A 25,572-nucleotide genomic window follows, 5' to 3' on the forward strand; every position below is an offset into this window, starting at 1 on the left:
AATGACTAAAAATAGATGCAAAACCACCACAAAAAGATGCAAAATGACTAAAAATAGATGCAAAACCACCACAAAAGATGCAAAATGATTTGATATGATGATGATTTGGACAGTAAAGGTTACAGAGCCCTGGCCTAGCTCCTCGGTGAACCTCGGTGTGTCTGTGGGGGTGAGGCTGAGGTAAAACGTCACCTGGCTCTGCAGCTGCGTCGCCTCCTTGGCAAGTTCAGTCTGGAGGGTTTGAGGAAGACTGGAGAAGAGACTGGACGACTTCTGCAGGTCCTCTCTGTACTTCACCTGCAGGGAACACACACACACACACACACGCCGACTGAGGAAACCTCTGAGAGTCCAAACAACCGCAAGTGTTTTTACTGTAATGCAGAGATGCAACAAAACTGTCAGGATCCCAGTCCTGCCAGTCCTTTCCTTCTCCCTTTTGTGCCTGTGTTTGTCTCCTCCCCTGTGTTTGTGTGTCTGGAGCTGGAAGGCGTGGTTCTGATTCCCCTGATCACCTCCTGCAGTATAAAGAGCCGGATGTAGGACACATTCGGCGCCAGACCGTTTCCTCATTTACGTGGTATCGTGACGCGTTGGTTGGCTCCCGTTTACGTATGCTTATATTCTCGCTCCGTGATCGCTTGTTTGTCACTAACTGTTTCTTTGTTCCTTTTCGTTGTAGTTTCGCAAGATCACGCTCCCCCGTCTTTGGTTGATCAACCTTTTAAAGAGAAAGACCCGAGAGACGCTTACAGCCCCAAAGGACGTGTCAGTGCGTGTGAGTGTGTGTCAGTGTGTGTAAGTGCGTGTCAGTGCGTGTAAGTGTGTGTCAGTGCGTGTCAGCGTTTGTCAGTGTGTGTCAGTGTGTGTCCAGTACCTGGCTCTGGAGCTGTGAGGCCTGTTTGGCGTGCTGAGTGTCCAGAGTCTCTGCCATCACCGAGTACAGGCAGCTGCCGGCCTCCTGGCGCCCAGACTTCTTATACTTTGTCTGAAAATCAAACAAAGAGTTAGAGACATTTGTGCGTCTCCACCCGTGCCTCTGCCGTCTCTCTCGTGTCTCCTCTCACCTCGCTCTGCAGCTCAGAGACACTCTGAGCAAACTCAATCTCTGCGGTCTGTGGCAGCTGAGAGTAGAAGCTCTGAGAGAGGCTCCTCAGCCCGTCCTCCTTATACTTGTTCTACGGTCGGAGACAGAAAACAGATCCACAGCAGTGAGAGCGCCACAGACACAGGAAAGACACAAAGATGGCCCCCGCTGTGAGGTCAGCTCCTGTGCTCTCACCTGGCTCTGCATGTCCGTGAGCTCGCGGGCGAACTGGGTCTCCATCGTGTCGGGCAGCTGGTGGTAAACTGGACACGCCTGCTCCTTCTTCACAGCCTCTTTATACGAGAACTGCAGGAGAGAAGAGAGAGTTAGAGACGGACAGAAGTGCTGAAACATGCAGATCCTCGACAAGAGGTGAAGTTTACATGACGGCCAGGTTTAAACAGGTTTCTGTGAATCACCGAGACTGAACGTAACGTCTCTGTGTCACCAGTCAGACGCCATTCGCTGGTTTTGTCTCTGTCAGATATGTAAAAGGTCTAAAGCCTGACCTAAAATGACTAAAAAAGATGCAAAACCAGCACAAAAAAGATGCAAAATGACTAAAAATAGATGCAAAACCATGTAATTTGCCTTGTGACACCATCAGTATAAATCTGCTCTCTCAGCTCTCAGACGTTGACGCGTGCTTGTACCTGACTCTGCAGCTGGGACGCCTCTTTGGCGTGCTGCGTCTCCAGAGTCTCAGGCAGTTGATGGTACAGAGACGCTGACGTCTGCTTCTTACCGGCCTCTTTGTATTTAACCTGGAAGAATGAGAACAAGAACTCTTCACCACTTCTTTAAAGGGTCCACTGTGTGTATTTAAAAACCTTGGAAACCCTTTGTTGTGTCCTTTAAACGTGTTTCTCATGCCGCTGAAGTCTCACCTCGCTCTGCAGCTCCGTCAGCTCTTTGGCTCGCTGCACTTGGAGGCTGTCGGGGAGCAGCGAGAACAGGCTGACGCTCTGCTCTTTCTTACCCTCCTCTTTGTACTTGACCTGACGAAAAGAAGACAGGATGAGAGGAAACCTGCTCCACCTGTGGACTGTGAGGGCGGAGACAGTCGTACCTCGCTGAGCATCTCCGTCTGCTGCCTGACGAACTGGGTGTCGTTGGTTTCGGGCATCAGGTGGAACAGACTGGAGTCTTTCTGTAAACCCTGTTTGTACTGGAGCTGCAGAACAAACAAGCACCTCATTATATATATACATGCAAAGTGTGTGTGTAGGCTGAAGCACAACAAAAGGACGCAGACGGTGATTCTCTTCAGTAAACGTCCTGAAAACAACGCCGGTTCGAGTCTCCTGTGCGCTCTCAGAAGCCTTTTCCTGGTGTTTTCAGCACAGAGCGTTTTAAAAAGTGACACCGGTGAGAAGAAGATGTCCGCCGCGGTGATCAGATCGTCTAAGATCCATGAGCAGAAGCAGCCAGGACGGGTGTGGTACCTGACTCTGCATCTGCGAAGCCTCTTTGGCGTGCTGCGTGTCCAGAGTCTCGGGGAGGGTGGAGTACAGAGACGCTGACGCTGCTTTCTTTCCTGCTTCTTTGTACTTCATCTAAAAACAGAAACACAAAACTAAACATGAAATAACTGCTTTAAAATGTCTCCTACGACGGCGTGTTAGGGCCGAACAATCACTGACAACACGGGAGGACGGTAATATTTCAAGAACAAAGTTGCAGATTGAGAAAAATAGTGTTTTGTTTTAAACTCCCTGTTGAACTACATCACTTCAGCATCCACACAGACGCTGCTGCGTGCGGAGAAGGCTTCTGTGTCTGCAGCAGACGCCCTCCCCGGGTCCAGTAATTATTATTTTCATACTTGACCCTAATACGCCATCATAGTCTTCTGACGTCCTTTTTAAAGATAGATTCAGGGCACACCCCCACTGTGCCTCCGTCCCGTGCCCCAGCACGTGTCACGGCTAAAGTCTGGTTCCTTTGACCAGTGTGAGTGCAACCGTACCACGTCTAGGAGCGGCACGCTTGCCGTCCACGGCCCGTTTGGGAGAGGTGGGCTTTAGTAAAGCACGTTTGCACGTGTACGAGCACGAGCGTGCGCACGTGTACGAGCACGAGGCCTACGGCGGTTCTGAGGTCATTTCCTGTGCGCCTGTTGGGACGTAGAAAAAAGAAGGAGGGGCCATGCGCGGACATTTCAAACAATGGCGGTGAAAGGTTCACGTTGGTGTGATGCGGAGGTGGAGTGTTTACTGCAGATTTGGTCGATGAAAAGATTCAAAAACAGTCGACAAGACGCACAAAAACTCCGAGGTCTACGGAAAGATCTGGAAACAAAGCCACGCATCGCCATGACGTCATCAATGCGTGTGACGTGTTACGGCGTGATGACGTATAGGCAGCAAGAAGCATTCTCCGAGGCCCAGGTAGTGTGAGTACAAACGGGCCTGGAGGGGGGGACAAGGACCCTAAAGCACAGGGCACGGGACGGACGCACAGTGGGAGGGCGCCCTCTGTCGAGTCTATCATTAATCAATGAGTCATTGGGACTAAGTTAAAGTTAAAGCTGTCATCCAAACTGCTGAACATCAAGTGCTCACGTCAGATAACCACCGACATATAGAGTCGTGCATCATCTGCGTAGCTGTGAAATCTGAATGAGAATCTGTAATTTTTATAAGATACAATAAAACTCCTTAAGAACAGGTTTTGTATGTGAAGGATTCTGGGAATGAAGGTGGCGTCTGAACTCGTGTCCAGCTGCGTTCTGCTGTTCATCACAACGTCGCTCTCCTCACCTCACTCTGCAGCTCAGAGACACTTTTAGCGAACTGCGTCTCTGCTGTTTCCGGGAGCTGTGAGTAGAAGCTCTGAGGGAGGATTCTCTTTCCGTCCTCTTTGTACTTGTTCTGAAAAAAGATGGAAACAAAAGATTTATTACGAGTGAGGCAGAAGAAACTGAGACGTCTCTGCTCACAGATCAGATACTGTCGATGACTCGTCTGTGATGATCTTTACAAACACGCTTTGATCCTGTGTCTGATGCTAATGTGATGCTAATGTGGCGTCTGATGATTATTTATAACCCATCAAACAACATTCTGACTGCAGTCACTCAGAGGATCCTCCTGAACACTCATCTTTATTTCATCTCACTGCGAAATCTTCCTCACATTAATACAACTCTCTGTTCACTTGTTAACCGCCACAAAAAGATGCAAAATGACTCAAAATAGATGCTAAACCACCACAAAAAGATACAAAATGACTAAAAATAGATGCAAAACCACCACAAAAAGATGCAAAATGACTAAAAATAGATGCAAAACCACCACAAAAAAATGCAAAATGACTAAAAATAGATGCAAAACCACCACAAAAAGATGCAAAATGACTAAAAATAGTTGCAAAACCAGCACAAAAAGATGCAAAATGACTAAAAATAGATGCAAAACCACCACAAAAAGATGCAAAATGACTAAAAATAGATGCAAAACCAGCACAAAAAGATGCAAAATGACTAAAAATAGATGCAAAACCAGCACAAAAAGATGCAAAATGACTAAAAATAGATGAACGGTTGGCTCAGTGTATCTGACATTTGTAACATGTGCATGTTAAATATGGTTCTGGTTAGAATTGTGCTCCCTGAGGTGATGTGCTCCCTGAGGTGGTGTGCTCCCTGAGGTGATGTGCTCCCTGAGGTGCTGTGCCGTGACGGTGGTTGTGCACCTCGCTCTGCAGGTCGCTCATCTCTCGGGCGAAGCTGGTCTCCGTGGTGTCGGGCAGCGTGGAGTAGAGGGAGCTGCACAGCTCCTTCTTCACGCCTTCTTTGTATTTGATCTGAAACACAAAGTGTGTGTTTTCTCATCCTTCAGAAATGAGCCGAGGATGAACGTCTTCAGTGATTCTCACCTCGCTGAGCAGCTGTGCGGCTTCTTTGGCGTGCTGCGTCTCCAGGGTGTGAGGCAGCAGCGAGTACAGACTCGACTTCACCTCCTTCTTACCCGCCTCCGTGTACTTGGTCTGCACATTCACATCAGCACGGGTTAAAGAAGTTCACAATATGAGTAAGGCCTCTTTGTTTCTGACTAACATTCAGTAACTGGGTAAAAACATAAACTCAGATGCAAACAGAGTCCACACATAAAGACATGAGATCATGGCGACACTGACACCGGGGACATGTGATTCGATTACACATAGTTATAAAATGACTTAATTCTAATGGTCATTTACTTAATGAGTAAAATGTTTAATACACTGAATCCCATTAAATAATTGTATACACACTAAATTAAACTGTATGCACTAAAAGTACATTTAAGCCAAACAGCATTTGATTGCATTGATTCATGATATTGGGAGGACGTTTAGACTCAATAATGTGAACAATAAAAAGTTTATTTTATGTGATATTGCACAATTCATTTACACAATAGTACCGTAAATTCCGGACTACAAGCCGCTACTTTTTTCCTACACTTTAAACACTGCGGTTTATACTACGGTGCGGCTTATTCTTTTTTTTTTTCGTGGCGGGAAAAACATTTTGCTCAGCAACAGTAGACCAATAGAATGAATGAGTACCGGTAGTTCACAGAGGTGGGTACCACTAAGTATCTACAGCCACTGGACATCAGCGTGAACCGGGCATTTAAAGTGGCACTGCGCGAAGAGTGGGAGACTTGGATGACAAGCGGTGAGAAATCTTTTACCAAAACAGGACGCATGCGAAGAGCATCTTTAACTCAAGTCTGCCAGTGGATCCTAAATGCGTGGAGCCGTGTCAAAACATCAACCATCACCAACGGGTTCCAGAGGCTGGGCTGCTGCGCGATGAAGAAGACGGCGTGCACTCATCCGACATCGAAAACGAGGAGACTGTAACGAGTGATGAGATCCTGAGGCTGTTCACTTCGGACACTGAGTGAGGGGACTCTGATGGCTTTAGTGCTCATCTCATCTCATCTCATCTTCAGCCTCTTATCCGGGGTCGGGTCTCGGGGGCAGCAGCTTTAGCAGGGGACCCCAAACTTCCCTTTCCCGGGCCACATTAACCAGCTCTAACTGGGGGATCCTGAGGCGTTCCCAGGCCAGTGTGGAGATCTAATCTCTCCACCTGGTCCTGGGTCTTCCCCGAGGCCTCCTCCCAGCTGGACGTGCCTGGAACACCTCCCTAGGGAGGCGCCCAGGGTTCATCCTTACCAGATGATCCTGAACCACCTCAACTGGCTCCTTTCAACACAAAGGAGCAGCGGCTCTACTCCGAGTTCCTCACGGATGCTGAACTTCTCCCCCTCTCTCTAAGGGAGACTCCAGACCCCCTCCTGAGGAAACACATTTCACACGCTTGTACTCGCGACCTCGTTCTTTCGGTCATGACCCAACTTTCATGACCACAGGTGAGGGTAGGAACCAGGACTGAGGGTAGATCCAGAGCTTTGCCTTCCTCAGCTCTCTTTTCGTCACAACGGTGCGGTAGAGCGACTGCAGCTCCGCCCCCGCTGCTCCGATTCTCCGGCCAAACTCACGCTCCATCGTCCCCTCACTCGTGAACAAGATCCCGAGGGACTTGAACTCCTTCACTTGGGGTCAGGACTCATTCCCTACCTGGAGTAAGCTTTAGTGCGCAGGAGGAAAATGAAGGCGATGAGTGACTTTTTCTGGTAGGATGCGGTATGTGGTATATGTTATTACGGTAGTTATAAGAAGTTAAGTGAATGGACGTGAATTACCTGCGGCTTAAAACCCGGTGCGGCTTGTTTAATTACAAAAATGATTTTCTTTCTAAAATTTGAGCATGCGGCTTTTAATCGGGTGCGCTCTGTAGTCCGGAATTTACGGTAAACAGTAAAAGTTTAGCACTCATGGGGCCCCGCCTGCCACCTTTAATAGCTTTTTAATTACAATAAATAATATTTTTTTTACAATTTTAACTGTTATGTGATGTTATTTTAAGCGAAAAATAAGTAAATCGTGTGATTTCCTGTCGTATCTGTAATGTTCAGATTGTCCAGAGAAAAGAAAACAGTATTTGCTTGTGTCACTGGCGTCAGGATCAAAGTTAAAACCTCTTTGAACGTATATGTTTTTGCTTTGACCTCTGACCCGTCCACGTACCTGGCTCTGCAGCTCAGACAGCTGCTTGGCCAGCTGCGTCTCTGTGGTCTCTGGGAGCTGATGGTACAAACTGCTCTGGATCTGCTGCTTCACACCTGCTTTGTACTTGAGCTGCAGGAAACAGGAAGCACAGGTTCACCTCTCACACTTCACACTCGAGACTTTCAAACACACGTCCAGTTTGTGCTTCTTTACACTTCTACTCCACGACACCTCAGGAGGACAGACGGCACTTTTACTGCACGACATCAAACATTTATGTGGTTTTTAAATCTCACATCAAGATTTAAAAGAGTCAGGAAAGATTTTTAATGGGCAGAAAAGTGTAAAAAAGCGTTTTGAGAAGTTTCACCTGCAGCTGAATGGGAGGTTTCGCACCGGGCGCCACCTAACGTGATGACATCATTGCGAGCGTGCGACACGATGACGTAAAAGACAGAAGCTTTAACTTTCTGCTGCAGAAAGAACGAACGAACGTTTTAGACGTGAAACTTTTTATTTCACATGGTTTTAAACGCGACGTGTGAACATGAAGATCTCCAGCGGACGTCACCGGTTAAAACTCTGGAACCGCCGCCGGTTGTCGGCCCGTTTTGCACGGGACGCCACATAACGTGATGAGGTCATCGCGAGCGTACGACATGATGACGTAAAAGACAGAAGCTTTAACTTTGTGCTGCAGAAAGAAGGAACGCTCCAGATATTATGGTTTGTATTTCACGTGCAGACGTTTGGAGGGTGAGCACCTCGCTCTGCAGCTGTGACAGCTCTCTGGCGTGCTGCGTGGCGACGGTCTCGGGCAGCAGAGAGTACAGGTTCATGCTCATCTCCTTCTTCCCCTCCTCTTTATACTTCACCTGGAGGAAAACAAACACACATGCTGATTTTTGCTCTGCAGGAGGAGGAGGAGGAGTAAACGTCGTCTCCTTCCTGCCGTTCGTTACCTCGCTGAGGAGCTCGGACACTTCCTTGGCGTGCGCCGTCTCTAAGGTCTCGGGAAGCAGGTGGAACAGGCCCGAGGAGCCGCCTTTGGTCTTGTACTTGAGCTGCACACGAAACAAGCGCCCGTCTATAAAAAGACACAAAGACGTGTGTGTTTCTGGTGTGCGGGCGTGTCTTTACCTGGCTCTGCAGCTCAGACGCCTCTCTGGCGTGCAGCGTGTCCAGCGTCTCGGGCAGAGTGGCGTACAGAGAGCTGGACACGTCTTTCTTCCCACGTTTGTACTTCATCTGAAATACGGACAAACGAGACGACGTCAGCCACAGACACCAGACCGACCTCATCACAGTTCATCTGAACCAGGGAGGTCAAAGTCAAACACATCAGAGGGCCAGGGGGCTGAAAGTTGACATCTGCCCTGAATGCTGACGAACTTGCGGCGCTGCAGTGAGTTCGCGGGCTACCGTTACATTGTGGGTGATGTAGTTTTGGTGCGTGACACCAGCAGGCGGCTGTGGCGTGCTGGCCGGTTCTAATACTAATCAAATATCATCCCAGGGGCCGAGATCATTCAGGGCCTTGACTTTGACACCCATGCTCTAACCACTGTTTTCATTAGTGTGTGTTCGATGCTAACGTGCATCTTTATGCAGATGACACAATTATTTACCCTGTTGGATCAACTCCTGCTGAAGCTGTTGAATCTCTGCAGAAGGCTCTTGATGTGGTCCAGAACACTCCTGCAGCTAAAACTAGTCCTCAACACTGACGGGACTGAACTAATGCTGCTCTCCGACACTGAGAAAGCTCCTGAAACTGTCCCCACGGTGACCGCCCTGGAGGGACATGTCACAGAGGGGGTTCAGACGCACAAACACCTCGGTGTCTGCCTTTTGACCAGGACTTCCTCGAAAAAGAGGTTTTTAATCTCAATGGGACATCTTCAGCCTCTTATCCTGGATCAGGTCTCGGGTGCAGCAGCTCCAGCAGGGGACCCCAAACTTCCCTTTCCCGGGCCACATTAACCAGCTCTAACTGGGGGATCCTGAGGCGTTCCCAGGCCAGTGTGGAGATCTAATCTCTCCACCTGGTCCTGGGTCTTCCCCGAGGCCTCCTCCCAGCTGGACGTGCCTGGAACACCTCCCTAGGGAGGCGCCCAGGGTTCATCCTTACCAGATGATCCTGAACCACCTCAACTGGCTCCTTTCAACACAAAGGAGCAGCGGCTCTACTCCGAGTTCCTCACGGATGCTGAACTTCTCCCCCTCTCTCTAAGGGAGACTCCAGACCCCCTGGTTCTTTGGGTCATGACCCTCATTGTGACTTTCCTGGTAAAATAAAAATAACAAGTGTTCAGCAGGACTTCCGTCCTCTCACCTCGCTCTGCAGCTCGGAGACACTCTTAGCGAACTGAGTGTCGGTGGTCTGCGGGAGCTGGGAGTAGACGCTCTGAGAGAGGCTCTTCACCCCGTCCTCCCTGTACTTCGCCTGCAGGAGACAGGAAATCACAGCTGTCACTTTAATAACAATCACTTCAAGACGAACGAGCAAAGAGGCGGCGATGCTGCTGCAGGAACAACCACCTGCACAGATAAAAGCACTCTGCGTGGACACGTCCAGAGTGAGTCAGGCCTCGTTACTGAGCAACATGGTTCCAGTCCTGACTAAAGGCCGCGGTGCAGATTCACTCTCTGATCCCTTTCTGATGTTAATCACCTCACGATGAAAGCAACATGAGACACGAGGAGCTCACAACAACTCCACTTTCATCTTAGACATCATTATTTTGTTGAGTCACGCTGCTAAATGTTTATGAGTTCATCTTGGTTGAATATGAAGAAGCTTTACGGAGAACAGAATGAAAGTTTTGCTTTTCCATAAAAAAATATATTTAGTCTGAATGAATATTGTAAATGTTTGACTTCCTGTCCCGTTGTGTTTCCATGGCAGCAGCCAATAGCGTTGGGCGTTGCTGGTTGCCAGGGTTGTCTGTTGTTGGGTGCAGCTACTGTAGGCTGGCACTGGGTGAAATGGAGTTAGCCGATCCTGCAGCTGCTTGGGAGCCTCAGTGAAGGGGGCGTTCTTTGTCCCAGCAGCTGAGTGAGTGGAGACGGGCAACAACCAGAGTCACTATAGGCCGAGCATTCACTCCATGGACTGAGAGAAAGGAGAGGAACGCCATTCAAACGCACGCCCACATGGCTACGCTGCTCCTTGATGCTAACATCACTTTCATCTGCACTTAGCTGCAACGGCTAACGCTAACGGCTAACGCTAACGGCTAACGCTAACTGTCAGTCAAACTCCTCTAATCCTTGTTTTGATGCTGTGGTTTTCTGGAGGGGACGGGTTCAAACAGGCTCAAACAGACTCCGGTCTCCTGGAGCTACTGGGCCGGGTCTGACCAACCTGGCAACCCCACTGCTGGGCTTGACTGGAGACACTAGATGGAGCTGTTCTGCTCATTCTACAGATTCAACCTTTAATATTACTTCATTAAAGTGACTTTTATGGATTTCATGTCCCAGAATCTTCCTTTTTTCATTCAAATAACTGAATTTTTGTGCATCGGCAGCCCACGTCTCTGCCCCGCCCAAGCACTGTTGACTGTTGCTCCGTGCGGCGGGTACCTCGCTCTGCAGGTCGCTCATCTCTCGGGCGAAGCTGGTCTCTGAAGTGTCGGGCAGCGTGGCGTACAGCGAGCTGCACATCTCCTTTTTCCCGCTCTCCTTGTATTTAACCTGGGGGAGAGAGCCAGAGTCAGTGTGAGTCCTGCTGTTTGTCTAAACTCCTCCTCTTCCTCTTCCTCTTCTCTCTGTACCTCACTGAGCAGCTCCGTGGTCTCTTTGGCGTGCTGAGTCTGCAGAGTTTCAGGCAGCAGAGCGTACAGACACGTGTTCACCTCCTTCTTTCCAGCCTCTTTATACTTCGCCTGCACACAACACAACAACATGTCACTGTTTGTTAGAACACAAGTGCAGATTCATGTGGTTAAGAGGTTTAAAGCATTTTTAATGGGTTAGAAATGATGTTTTATCATGAATTTTATTATTTTAACTCGATGGGAATTCATTAATTACTACTATGACTATTTATTTAACGTTTTAAAAATGATGTTTTAACATGCAACAAAAAAAAAACAGCTGTTTTTGCACATTAGAAACTCTTTTAACTCGTTTTTGAAACTAAAAAACAAAGTTTTAACGAGTAGAAATGTTTTTTATCATATGTAAAAAAACCTTTTCAACATGTTAAAATCCATTTTATATGTGTTAAAAAAAGACATTTCAACAGATTAGAAACTGACCTTTTAACTTGTTTTTAACTAAAAAAATCTGCTTCAACAAGTAAAGAAGCAACGTTTTGATCATGTTAGAAATGAACAGGTTAGAAACGTACCTGGCTCTGCAGCTCAGACAGCTGCTTGGCCAGCTGTGTCTCTGTGGTCTCTGGGAGCTGATGGTACAAACTGCTCTGGATCTGCTGCTTCACACCTGCTTTGTACTTGAGCTGCAGGAAACAGGAAGTACAGGTTCACCTCTCAAACTTCACACTCACAGGGCGCACTCCCACTGTTCCTCCGTCCCGTGCCCCAGCACGTGTCACGGCTAAAGTCTGGTTCCTTTGACCAGTGTGAGTGCAACCGTACCACGTCTAGGAGCGGCACGCTTGCCGTCCACGGCCCGTTTGGGAGAGGTGGGCTTTAGTAAAGCACGTTTGCACGTGTACGAGCATGAGCGTGCGCACGTGTACGAGCACGAGGCCTACGGCGGTTCAGAGGGCGCCCTCCCACTGTGCCTCCGTCCCGTGCCCCGTGCTTTAGGGTCCTTGTCCCCCCCTCCAGGCCCGTTTGTACTCACACTACCTGGGCCTCGGAGAATGCTTCTTGCTGCCTATACGTCATCACGCCGTAACACGTCACACGCATTGATGACGTCATGGCGATGGGTGGCTTTGTTTCCAGATCTTTCCGTAGACCTCTGAGTTTTTGTGCGTCTTGTCGACTGTTTTTGAATCTTTTCATCGACCAAATCTGCAGTAAACACTCCACCTCCGCATCACACCAACGTGAACCTTTCACCGCCATTGTTTGAAATGTCCGCGCATGGTCCCTCCTTCTTTTTTCTACGTCCCAACAGGCGCACAGGAAATGACCTCAGAACCGCCGTAGGCCTCGTGCTCGTACACGTGCGCACGCTCGTGCTCGTACACGTGCAAACGTGCTTTACTAAAGCCCACCTCTCCCAAACGGGCCGTGGACGGCAAGCGTGCCGCTCCTAGACGTGGTGCGGTTGCACTCACACTGGTCAAAGGAACCAGACTTTAGCCGTGAAACCTGTTTTGGCCCGGTGGGGAAGGACAGTGTGAGTGCGCCCTGAGGTAATTTTCTGTGCGCCTACAAACGGGCCGGGAGGGCGGAAGAGGATGTTTGGAGGGTGAGCACCTCGCTCTGCAGCTGTGACAGCTCTCTGGCGTGCTGTGTGGCGACGGTCTCGGGCAGCAGAGAGTACAGGTTCATGCTCATCTCCTTCTTCCCCTCCTCTTTATACTTCACCTGAGGAAAACAATGAGAAAACAATCATTTATAACACGTGGAGTTTATCATCATTTCAGGAAAGTTGCAGAAGAGATTCCTGCAAAAAGTGTGTTTTAAGGTTTTTAAATTGACTTTTAACCGAGTTTAACGGTTACAACGTTGATAATCCACACTTTAAAGAAAGACGTTAAATCAAGTTTTGAATCACAGTTTTAACACTTAAAATCTAAAAATCATTTTAAAGCATTATAAAATAAAGCAAATAAAGCAAATAATGTTTTTTAAATTTTAAAACAGCAGTTTAAACACTTTAGAAATGTTTTAACGGTGCAAAAAATCACTTTTAACGCGTTAGAAAATCACATTTTTAATTCTCGACGCATTAAAAACAGATGTATGAACGTGTGAAAAGTATCATTATTAATTATGTGATTAAAATACAAAAATTTATTCACTAAAAATAAACATTTTAGTGTGAATAAAACCATTTCAAATCAACTAAATAATTTTTGCCTGTTAAAAAAATCCACATTTAAACAGGAAAAATGTTGATTAAACCCAAAAGGAACTGATGCTTAAACATGATAAAAATAAATGTTTAAAGGCGTAAAAGAAACGTTAAAAATTAACATTTTAATGAGTTAAAAATCCACGTTTTGTCACCAAACATGTTTAATTAATCATGAGGAACTGAAGCTTTTACATTTTATCAAATTATGTTTTAATGTGTAAAAAAAAGCAGTTTTAACATTTAAGAAACTGATGTTTTAACGTATTAACAAGAAACACGTGTTCAGACTCCTCTGTGTGTGTATGACATCAGTGTGAGTGTGTCTGTGGTGTTATTGTTATTATTGTTATTGTTGTTGTTGTTGTTGTTGTTATTGTTGTTGTACCTCACTGAGCAGCTCGGACACTTCTTTGGCGTGAGCCGTCTCTAAGGTCTCGGGGAGCAGCGAGTACAGAGACGCGGTGGCGCCCTTCTTGCCCGCCTCCTTGTAGCGCATCTGGAACAGAAACTCGCTTTAGTGTCGTGGCTCTTGACGAGTGTTTGTGTGTCACAGTGACGCGTCTCACCTCGCTCTGCAGCTCCGCCACGCTCTTGGCAAACTGAGTGTCGGCGGTCTCGGGCAGCTGAGAGTAGAGACTCTGCGAGAGGCTCGTCCTGCTGCTCCGCCTGTATTTGCTCTGAGAGGAGACGCAGCAGAGGTCAGAGGTCAGTGCACAGCCACAGACGGGAGTTCTGCTACTGACGCTGGAGCTTTCTGACAGGAAGTGAGAGGTTTGATAACCAAGTCCTGTTATAACCACGTCCTTTTATCATCACGTCCAGTGGATCTGACGTCAGGACGGTGCTCAAGATGGTCATTCACGTCACAGCGTTAAAGGTAATTCTCATTTATTTATAATTTACTGCTTATAACATATTATTTATTTATCTTTTATTAGCATTTAATTATATATAATGTGCTACTTTATTTTATTAATTTAAATGTTTATTATTTATTTAATTTATCTTTTATTAGTATGTATTTATATATTTTTAAATATAATAAACTACTTTATTTTATTTATTTAAATGTATTTTATTTATATATCTTTTATTAGCATTTATTTATTAATTCATGTATTTATATATTATTTGGTACTTTATTTTATTCATTTAAATGCATATTATTTATTTAATTAATTTGTCTTTTATAAGCATTTATTTATATATATATTTAACTACTTTATTTTGTTTATTTAAATGTATATTATTTATTAAATGTATTTATCTTTTTATATTATTTATTTATACATAATTTTCTATTTAATTTTATTTATTTTAATGTATTTTATTTATTTAATTAATTTATCATTTATTATAATTAATTTATATTTACTTTACTACTTTATTTTATTTATTTAAATGTATATTATTTATATTTTATCAGCATGTATTTATACATCATTAACTACTTTATTTTATTTATTTAAATGTTTATCATTTATTTAATTAATTCATCTTGTATTAGTATTTATTTATGTATAATTTACTACTTTATTTTATTAATTTAAATGTTTATTATTTATTTAATTAATGTATCTTTTATTAGTATTTATTTATGTATTTATATATAATTTACTACTTTATTTTATTTATTTAAATGTATATTATTTATTGAATTATTTAATTTGAATGTTTCCACCATGAACTAGAGCGTGTTCGCACAGAGATCTCATCCCCACAGGTCGAACGTGTTTAAATTCCTCTCTGAAAGCACTTTTCTGAGGCTGTTTCCTTCTTTCCCCCGTGTCTCGTGTGAAGTCGTCGGTGTGCGGTCGACCGTACCTCGCTCTGCATCTCCGTCACCTCTCTGGCAAACTGCAGCTCCGAGGTGTCGGGCAGCTGAGAGTACAGAGACGACGGGGCGCCTCGGACCAGCGCCTTGGGACGGTAGTTCACCTGAGACACACACACACACGTCCTGATCAGCATCAACACATGAAGCCTGTGTGTGTGTGTGTGTGTGTGTGTGTGTGTGTGTACCTCACTCTGCATCAGTGACATCTCCAGAGCGTGCTGGATCTCTGGAGTATCGGGGAGTTGAGAGTACAGCGACGTGGAGGCTCTTCTCTTCCCGTCTTCTTTGTACTTTTTCTGAAACGCAAACAGATTCTCTCTGTCAGTTCAGTGTGTGTGTCCGTGTGTGTGCCTGTGTGTGTGTGTGTGTGTGTCTGTGTGTGTGTGTGTGTGTGCCTGTGTGAGGTAATGCTCAGACCTCGCTCTGGAACTCGTGCACGCTCTTGGCGAGCTGCATCTCGCAGGTTTCAGGAAGCTGTGAGTACAAACTGCTGCTCAGCTCCTTCTTTCCCTCCTCTTTATATTTGTTCTGAGGAGCAGAGACGACGACGATGATGAAGATGAAGATGATGATGATGATGATGAAGATGATGGATGACGACGACGACGACGAAGATGATGATGATGAAGATGACGACGACAGGGACACAAAGTAGATCAACACAGGAAACAGCAAACTCATGATAACATGAAGGAGTGAGACGTCCCCCTGAACCTCTCACACTTATTATTTCACTTTCATTTGATTTCAATTTCAATAAATTAGTGTTTTTTCATCCATCCATCATCATCATCCCTCCATCATCATCATCCATCCATCCATCAATCCATCCCTCCATCATCATCATCCATCCATCCCTCCATTCAACCTTCATCATCATCCATCCATCCATCATCATCCATCATCATCCATCCACCCTTCATCCAACCATCCATCATCATCATCCATCCAACCATCATCCATCCATCCACCATCACCATCCATCCTTCATCCACCATCCATCCACCATCATTCATCCATCCATCAGCCTTAATCATCCATCCAACTATCATCCATCCATCCATCCTCCGTCCATCATTCATCCATCATCCATCCCTCCATCCATCATCATCCATTCATCCATCATCCATCCATCATCATCATCATCCATCCCTCCATCATCCTTAATCATCCATCCAACTATCATCCATCCCTCCATCATCCTTAATCATCCATCCAACTATCATCCATCCATCCTCCGTCCATCATCCATCCATCCATCATCACCATCCAACCATTCATCCATCTATCCATCCATCACTCCTCCATCTTGTCTGACCTCGCTCTGCATCTCCGTCAGCTCTTTCACAAACTGGGTCTCTGTCGTTTCTGGCAGCAGAGAATAAAGAGACGATGAAATCTGCGTCTTCACGTTTCCTTTGTATTTAATCTGAAACACAAACAAAAACAAACACAAACAAACAAACAAACAAACAAACACAAAGTTGTGTTAAATGATTGTTATCGCCTCATTTAAACCAATAAAAACATCTAGAAGCATCTAAAACCCGTCTGGCTCCGTGTTTTTTCCCTGTGATGCTGTAAAAAGCGCTGAATGCGGAGAACGCGGCCGGTCTTCTGCAGCGGTTGTGTCACTACCTCACTCTGCAGCTCTGAAGCCTCTCTGGCGTGTTGCGTCTCAGGGGTCTCGGGCAGGACGGAGTACAGAGACATGGACGCCTCCTTCCTCCCCTCCTCTTTGTACTTTGACTGAAACACATTTCAGCAGAAATCATCAGGATGTTGGATCCACATGAGTGAGAAAGTGTGGATGTTTGGGCTCCTCGCTGCTTAAAAAGCCTGTTTGAAGGTTAATGTACCGTGTGTGTGTGTGTGTGTGTGTGTGTGTGTGTGTGTGTGTGTGTGTGTGTGTGTGTGTGTGTGTGTGTGTGTGTGTGTGTGTGTGTGTGAGCAGACCTCAGATATCACGGCGCTGATGTTCTTGGCGTGGATGAGTTCAGCTCCAGGAACAAACAGACTCTGACCCCTCATCTTCTCAAAGTCCTCCTTGTACTTCACCTGCAGGGACGAGGACACAGGAGAGTGTGTAAGTGTGTGTGTGTGTGTGTGTGTGTGTGTGTGTGTGTGTTTGTTGTGCGACATTATTTCACATGAACGCTGAACTCCTGCTGCACCTGTGCTCATCCCCCAGGAAGGATGTCGCGTTAGGTGTTCAGTGTATTGGCATTGGTTAAAATGCTGGTCTCTGATTGGATAAACCATCTGTCTGTCACCAACATACGGGCCAAACCAACCAATCAGATGACTGAAGCGTGTGATGTGCTAACAGCGTGGAGGCAAAGCTCAGAAAGGAAACAACATGTGGGTAAAGGAGATTTCCCCTTTGTGTTTAACGTGAATTTACGGATCAAAGGCCCAATTTCAGGAGCCCGGTCCAGATTCAACAGAAGGATCCAGAGAACAAAGAGTTAGTGAGCGGCTCGCTCCATAGCTGCTCATCTCATCCGTGGAAGCCTCCATGTTGTTTACACTCAACAGTCTCTTCTGTTTCACTTAAATCTGCCTCTAAACCAGGAGACAGAACATGTGCTAAAGTGTCCTCTAGGAGCCAAAGGCCCAATTTCAGGAGCCCGGTCCATATTCAACAGAAGGATCCAGAGAACAAAGAGTTAGTGAGCGGCTCGCTCCATAGCTGCTCATCTCATCCGTGGAAGCCTCCATGTTGTTTACACTCAACAGTCTCTTCTGATTCACTTAAATCTGCCTCAAAACCAGGAGCCTAAACGTGTGTTAAAGTGTCCTCTAGGAGCCAAAACGTGTGTTAAAGTGTCCTCTAGGAGCATAAACGTGTGTTAAAGTGTCCTCTAGGAGCATAAACTTGTGTTAAAGTGTTCTCTAGGAGCATAAACGTGTGCTAAAGTGCCCTCTAGGAGCATAAACTTGTGTTAAAGTGTTCTCTAGGAGCATAAACGTGTGCTAAAGTGCCCTCTAGGAGCATAAACTTGTGTTAAAGTGTTCTCTAGGAGCATAAACGTGTGCTAAAGTGTCCTCTAGGAGCATAAACTTGTGTTAAAGTGTTCTCTAGGAGCATAAACGTGTGCTAAAGTGCCCTCTAGGAGCATAAACTTGTGTTAAAGTGTTCTCTAGGAGCATAAACGTGTGCTAAAGTGTTCTCTAGGAGCATAAACGTGTGTTAAAGTGTCCTCTAGGAACATAAACGTGTGCTAAAGTGTCCTCTAGGAGCATAAACGTGTGTTAAAGTGTCCTCTAGGAGCATAAACGTGTGTTAAAGTGTCCTCTAGGAGCATAAACGTGTGTTTAAGTGTCCTCTAGGAGCATAAATGTGTGTTAAAGTGTCCTCTAGGAGCATAAACGTGTGTTAAAGTGTCCTCTAGGAGCATAAACGTGTGTTAAAGTGTCCTCTAGGAGCCAAGGGCCAATTTCAGGAGCCCGGTCCATATTCAACAGAAGGATCCAGAGAACAAAGAGTTAGTGAGCGGCTCGCTCCATAGCTGCTCATCTCATCCGTGGAAGCCTCCATGTTGTTTACACTCAACAGTCTCTTCTGATTCACTTAAATCTGCCTCGAAACCAGGAGCCTAAACGTGTGTTAAAGTGTCCTCTAGGAGCCAAAACGTGTGTTAAAGTGTCCTCTAGGAGCATAAACGTGTGTTAAAGTGTCCTCTAGGAGCATAAACTTGTGTTAAAGTGTTCTCTAGGAGCATAAACGTGTGCTAAAGTGCCCTCTAGGAGCATAAACTTGTGTTAAAGTGTTCTCTAGGAGCATAAACGTGTGCTAAAGTGCCCTCTAGGAGCATAAACTTGTGTTAAAGTGTTCTCTAGGAGCATAAACGTGTGCTAAAGTGTCCTCTAGGAGCATAAACTTGTGTTAAAGTGTTCTCTAGGAGCATAAACGTGTGCTAAAGTGCCCTCTAGGAGCATAAACTTGTGTTAAAGTGTTCTCTAGGAGCATAAACGTGTGCTAAAGTGTTCTCTAGGAGCATAAACGTGTGTTAAAGTGTCCTCTAGGAACATAAACGTGTGCTAAAGTGTCCTCTAGGAGCATAAACGTGTGTTAAAGTGTCCTCTAGGAGCATAAACGTGTGTTAAAGTGTCCTCTAGGAGCATAAACGTGTGTTTAAGTGTCCTCTAGGAGCATAAATGTGTGTTAAAGTGTCCTCTAGGAGCATAAACGTGTGCTAAAGTGTCCTCTAGGAGCATAAACGTGTGTTAAAGTGTCCTCTAGGAGCATAAACGTGTGTTAAAGTGTCCTCTAGGAGCCAAGGGCCAATTTCAGGAGCCCGGTCCATATTCAACAGAAGGATCCAGAGAACAAAGAGTTAGTGAGCGGCTTGCTCCATAGCTGCTCATCTCATCCGTGGAAGCCTCCATGATGTTTACACTCAACAGTCTCTTCTGTTTCACTTCAATCCACCAAAGAAACCAACGCTGATTGGTTCAAACTGCTCAAACTACAACAGAGGATGGATGGATGAGCTCATGAGGGCAGCTCCGTGTTGCTGGAGACATCTCATCTCATCTTCAGCCACATTAACCAGCTCTAACTGGGGGATCCTGAGGCGTTCCCAGGCCAGTGTGGAGATCTAATCTCTCCACCTGGTCCTGGGTCTTCCCCGAGGCCTCCTCCCAGCTGGACGTGCCTGGAACACCTCCCTAGGGAGGCGCCCAGGGTTCATCCTTACCAGATGATCCTGAACCACCTCAACTGGCTCCTTCAGTATAAACTAAAAAAAGGTGTGAACTGTGTAAAAGTGCATTAATTCATCTTCTATTAACTGAAACGTTTGTTACATTATGTTTTCCAGTGTTCTCCGTACAGTCCGCTGCGTTACAGGACAGAGAACGCCGACGCTGACTGGCTTGATTTCAGTTTGTGTTTGGCTGCGTCTGATTGGACGCCTGGTGGAACAACAGACCCGGGAGAGAGAAGTGGATTTACTCCACAGACGAGGACGAGCTGTTCGCTGCTCGTCTGGCTTCTCCCCAGCGTGTTTGTTAATATTCTGTTTATTATAGCGTCGTTCCTTCTGCGTGTGCTTTATATACTCTCCCTCTCTCTACAGTCAGGCTGCCACCGGCACAACTTTGAGCGTCTCCATGGTAACAGCAACATCTCTAAAACTGGCTTTGGCATTGTGGCGAGTGCAGAGAGAGTTTCATCCCACCTACGGTCACGGCAGAACACGAGCTACCACAGGAGGAGGAGCGCCACAGAACTTTCTTTTATCATGTAGTTCGACTTTAAAGCCGAATTCTTTCAGGGATAAACGACGGGGGGGTTGGATCGGTGCGTCCTCCCTGACAGCGACAGCAGCGTTTTAGGCCTTGAGATGTTCAAACGTGATCCTGATGATTAATAAGCTGCAGCTGCAGGAAGCAGAGGGTTTCATAAAGTAGGTTGACTTGCTTCCACTGGAGCTGATGACTCATTCTGCTGCCGAGCTGCCAACTTCCACTCGATACCTCACCCTCCCACGTCCTGCAACAGGGGTCGCCGTGTCACTGCGCTTCAAACTGCTGCTGCTGCTGCTGCACAAGTCAGAAAGACGGGTTCCTCTCCGCGGAGCGTGCGTGAACAAAAGCCTCTCTCTCTCAGCTGGAGAGGATGACGTGTTTTGTGTTTTGAACCACAGGTGTGAGTGGACTTACGTCACTGAGGAGCAGGCTGCACCTCCTGTTGAAGGTCGGGTCTGGAAGTGGAGGCTTCGCATCAACGGACGCCTGGAAACACACAAGTGCACGTGAGACTTCCGAGGCCGTTAACGACACTGACATCAGGAGAAGCTAAATACTGAAGGGTTATGAGCTGGAGCAGGAAGTTTCTGTTTGGTTCTTTGGGTCATCGGATCTAAGGGTGTTTTTGGTGTTTTTGGAGCGCACCAATGATGCAGCGCATTGTTCAAATGTTGCACGTTTCAAAGGTTGTGTAACCGTTGCTCCGACTGTGGCGAGTTTACGTCGGGGAGGTAACAGCCACTAGCCTGAGCTAAAGAGCGTACTCACACTGTCCTCCCGGACTGAGACCCGGACTTTAGGGTACTTGTCCCCCCTCCCTCTCCCCCCCGCGCCCCAGCCCCGTTTGTACTCACACTGCCAGGGCCGGCCAATGCTTCTTGCTGTCCATACGCCATCACGCCGTAACACGTCACACGCATTGAACGCGGGTGTGTGGCTTTGTTTACAGATCTTTCCGTAGACCTCGGAGTTTTTGTGCGTCTTGTCGACTGTTTTTGAATCTTTTCATCGACCAAATCTGCAGTAAACACTCCACCTCCGCATCACACCAACGTGAACCTTTCACCGCCATTGTTGTTGTTGTTAAATGTCCGCGCATGGTCCGTCCTTCTATTTACATGTCCGAACAGGCGGACATAACGCTACTGCCGTAGGCCTCGTGCTCGTACACGTGCGCACGCTCGTGCTCGTACATGTGCAAACGGCTCCGCTAAAGCCCACCTCTTTCAAGCTGGCCGTGGACGGTCCGCTGGCCGCAGTTGAGCACAGAGCGGGTGCACTCACACTACTTAAAGGTACTAGGCTTTAGCTGAAAAACCGGTTTTGGCCGCGGCCAAAAGGACAGTGTGAGCACGCTCTTAAAGTGACCAGAACTTTTGAATACACTTTGCATTCTGGGTGGGGGGGTGTCGGCGCTGCTGCAGAGAGGAAACTGTCGGGGTTTTACCATATGGTCACTATCGCCCTCCGAAGTGTCGTCTCTGAGTGTTGCCTCACTGTTGTTTCTGTTCCCTGGATGATTTTTAGTTCATTTGTTGGTGTTTGTAGCCACGTTTGTTTGCTTTGTTCTGTCCTTAAATTATTAAAGCCTGGATGAATCGTACAAACAACCTGTTGCTGTAGCTGGGGGGGTCGGAGGTTTGATCCCTGCCCTGTGTCATGATCATAGACCTGCTTCCACCGGGTCACTTTTACACATCATCGTCAAACTTTGACCTTTTCCATCTCTGTTTTCTATCCCTCACTCTTTTCACCACCGCTGCTTCTGTTCCCATTAAGCTTTGATCTGTTTAAAGTGACGGAGTTAAATAACGAGGACACTGACGGCCGCACGCTGAATTTCCATCTTCTATGAAAATGTATAAAACTAAATAAGAGGGGGCGGGACTTCTTCTCACTCCTTCTGAACATGAACCGTAGAATTTGAGTTGTTTGTGTGTTGCTCAGGATCCCGTTTGTTATTTCTCATACATTTTATTTTGTGTTATTTCAACATTATCTTTCTTTATATTTACATTAAAAGAACAAGTGCATCCTTTAAGACCTTCAGAGTGAAGAAGTAACTCTGTAAACTGCTACGTCTCTCTCATTCAGACTAATGTTGGTCATTAAAGGACATTAATGAACCTGAATGCACCGTCTGAGAGAGAGAAAGCAACCGGAGGAAACTCTTCTAACTCATGCAGCGTTAATCCCTCAACTCTGCTCAAACAGGCGCAGCTTCACCCCCCAAAACCCCCCCATCAAAGGCTAATAACGGCACATTTCCTCTTGTACGTCCACTAATCCTCCGTAAGCCCGTACGAAAGCCCGCAGTGCCAGGCGACGCCCCGCGCCGAGGTCAAGACAAAGACTGGCAGTCAGAGCTGCTCTGGATCTGCCTCTCAGCCGACTCCATCAAAGAGAAACCAAATCCTCAAAGACGTTCGGCCGCGCAGCGCCACTGAGCTGCAGACGGGGAACACGGCGAGCGCCCACGGACCCGACGGGGACGATATTTAACAGGAGGAGGAAAGAGCAACGACTGGGGAGCACACACACATTCTCATTTATCGTCTTTCCTCGTCATCAGACGGTGAGAAGTCCTGATGCATAACGTCGTCTAAATCGAAAGTAACGAGCGTACGAACTCTAAAATCTGATGTGAAATATTTTAACTTTGTATTCTGCATTAAAGTTCTATAAGGGCGCCCTCACACTGTCCTTCTGCACCGCGCCAAAACAGGTTTTATGGCTAAAGCCTAGTGCGTTTGACCAGTGTGAGTGCAACCGTACCACGTCTAGGAGCGGCACGCTTGCCGTCCACGGCCCGTCTGAGAGAGGTGGGCTTTAGTAAAGCACGGTTGCACGTGTACGAGCACGAGCGTGCACACGTGTACGAGCACGAGGCCTACGGAGACGCTGAGAGATAAGAAGTTAATTAACGTGTGAAAACTCTGAGTCTCATCTGCAGGAAGTCGCTGATTTTGAGGAAAAGTTCCTTTCTTTACTTTATCGTCTGATCGTTTTCAGTTTGAGGATGTTTAAAAAGTTCTCACCTCAGATTCCCAGGATCCCAACAGCTTCTGTGCTCGACTCTGCTCTTCCTCTCCGTCCTCTCCTCCTCCTCCACCCTCCATCCCCTCTTCCTCCTCCTTCTCCATTACTTCGTCAGTCTCGTCAGTGGTCGTTTCTGTCTCTCGCTCCTCTGTTGTGACCTCCGTCGTCTCTGCCGCGGCCTCCTCTTCCTTCTTCTTCTCCATTACTTCTTGCGTCTCGACCTCCTTCTCCTCCTCTTCCTCCTTCTTCTTCTTCTCCATTACTTCTTGCGTCTCGACCTCCTTCTCCTCCTCTTCCTCCTTCTTCTTCTTCTCCATTACTTCTTGCGTCTCGACCTCCTTCTCCTCCTCTTCCTCCTTCTTCTTCTTCTTCTCCATTACTTCTTGCGTCTCGACCTCCTTCTCCTCCTCTTCCTCCTTCTTCTTCTTCTTCTCCATTACTTCTTGCGTCTCGACCTTCTCCTCCTCTGCGTCCGTCCTCCTCGTGGTCGTTTCTGTTTCTCGCTCCTCTGTCGTGACCTCCGTCGTCTCTGCCGCGGCCTCCTCTTCCTCCATGTCACTCACCTCTGAGGACAAAACACACTTAACGGTCACTGTACTCATCTTGTTTTCTATTTATGTGACACTTAAAAACAAAAAGGTGACGATAAAGAGGGTGAGAAGTGACGGAAGAGGTTACTGAAGAAAAGAGGATAAAAGAAGAAGTGAGTTTGATTTTATCTGCAGCGGATCGAACATCCCTGAGCTCCTCACACGGCTTTATTTTCTATTTTTAGTCATTTTGCATCTTTCTGTGCTGGTTTTGCATCTATTTTTAGTCATTTTGCATCTTTTTGTGGTGGTTTTGCATCTATTTTTAGTCATTTTGCATCTTTTTGTGCTGGTTTTGCATCTATTTTTAGTCATTTTGCATCTATTTTTAGTCATTTTGCATCTTTTTGTGCTGGTTTTGCATCTATTTTTAGTCATTTTGCATCTTTTTTTAGTCATTTTGCATCTTTTTGTGCTGGTTTTGCATCTATTTTAAGTCATTTTGCATCTTTTTTTAGTCATTTTGCATCTTTTTGTGGTGGTTTTGCATCTATTTTTAGTCATTTTGCATCTTTTTGTGCTGGTTTTGCATCTATTTTTAGTCATTTTGCATCTTTTTGTGGTGGTTTTGCATCTATTTTTAGTCATTTTGCATCTTTTTGTGGTGGTTTTGCATCTATTTTTAGTCATTTTGCATCTTTTTGTGGTGGTTTTGCATCTATTTTTAGTCATTTTGCATCTTTTTGTGGTGGTTTTGCATCTGTTTTTAGTCATTTTGCATCTTTTTGTGCTGGTTTTGCATCTATTTTTAGTCATTTTGCATCTTTTTGTGGTGGTTTTGCATCTATTTTTAGTCATTTTGCATCTTTTTGTGCTGGTTTTGCATCTATTTTTAGTCATTTTGCATCTATTTTTAGTCATTTTGCATCTTTTTGTGCTGGTTTTGCATCTATTTTTAGTCATTTTGCATCTTTTTTTAGTCATTTTGCATCTTTTTGTGCTGGTTTTGCATCTATTTTAAGTCATTTTGCATCTTTTTTTAGTCATTTTGCATCTTTTTGTGGTGGTTTTGCATCTATTTTTAGTCATTTTGCATCTTTTTGTGCTGGTTTTGCATCTATTTTTAGTCATTTTGCATCTTTTTGTGGTGGTTTTGCATCTATTTTTAGTCATTTTGCATCTTTTTGTGGTGGTTTTGCATCTATTTTTAGTCATTTTGCATCTTTTTGTGCTGGTTTTGCATCTATTTTTAGTCATTTTGCATCTTTTTGTGGTGGTTTTGCATCTGTTTTTAGTCATTTTGCATCTTTTTGTGCTGGTTTTGCATCTATTTATAGTCATTTTGCTTCTTTTTGTGCTGGTTTTGCATCTATTTTTAGTCATTTTGCATCTTTTTGTGCTGGTTTTGCATCTATTTTTAGTCATTTTGCATCTATTTTTAGTCATTTTGCATCTTTTTGTGCTGGTTTTGCATCTATTTTTAGTCATTTTGCATCTTTTTTTTGTCATTTTGCATCTTTTTGTGCTGGTTTTGCATCTATTTTAAGTCATTTTGCATCTTTTTTTAGTCATTTTGCATCTTTTTGTGGTGGTTTTGCATCTATTTTTAGTCCTTTTGCATCTTTTTGTGGTGGTTTTGCATCTATTTTTAGTCATTTTGCATCTTTTTGTGCTGGTTTTGCATCTATTTTTAGTCATTTTGCATCTTTTTGTGGTGGTTTTGCATCTATTTTTAGTCATTTTGCATC

The 25,572-nt window shown here is 45.7% G+C and overlaps 2 protein-coding genes across 2 annotated transcripts in view; both read right to left on the reverse strand.

Moving 5' to 3' along the window:
* LOC310963280 (uncharacterized protein) overlaps window positions 1–4,912 on the reverse strand; it is a gene marked incomplete at its 3' end in the record, with an annotated part of 8,860 nt that extends 3,948 nt beyond the window's left edge. The window contains exons 1-10 of the mRNA XM_083936022.1: window positions 4,784–4,912; window positions 3,850–3,960; window positions 2,533–2,643; window positions 2,157–2,261; window positions 1,975–2,085; window positions 1,741–1,851; window positions 1,283–1,393; window positions 1,068–1,178; window positions 878–988; window positions 124–297 (exon numbers count right to left, since the gene is read on the reverse strand). Coding sequence (XP_083792148.1) covers window positions 124–297; window positions 878–988; window positions 1,068–1,178; window positions 1,283–1,393; window positions 1,741–1,851; window positions 1,975–2,085; window positions 2,157–2,261; window positions 2,533–2,643; window positions 3,850–3,960; window positions 4,784–4,804 — 1,077 coding nt within the window. The 5' untranslated portion in view covers window positions 4,805–4,912. The remainder of the gene's footprint in view (window positions 1–123; window positions 298–877; window positions 989–1,067; window positions 1,179–1,282; window positions 1,394–1,740; window positions 1,852–1,974; window positions 2,086–2,156; window positions 2,262–2,532; window positions 2,644–3,849; window positions 3,961–4,783) is intronic.
* nebl (nebulette) overlaps window positions 1–25,572 on the reverse strand; it is a 77,602-nt gene that overhangs the window by 22,226 nt on the left and 29,804 nt on the right. The gene's annotated exons all lie outside the window — the stretch shown is intronic.

This window comes from Echiichthys vipera (genome assembly GCF_963691815.1).
Source record: "Echiichthys vipera genome assembly, chromosome: 21".
NCBI classification, from domain to species: domain Eukaryota; kingdom Metazoa; phylum Chordata; class Actinopteri; order Perciformes; family Trachinidae; genus Echiichthys; species Echiichthys vipera.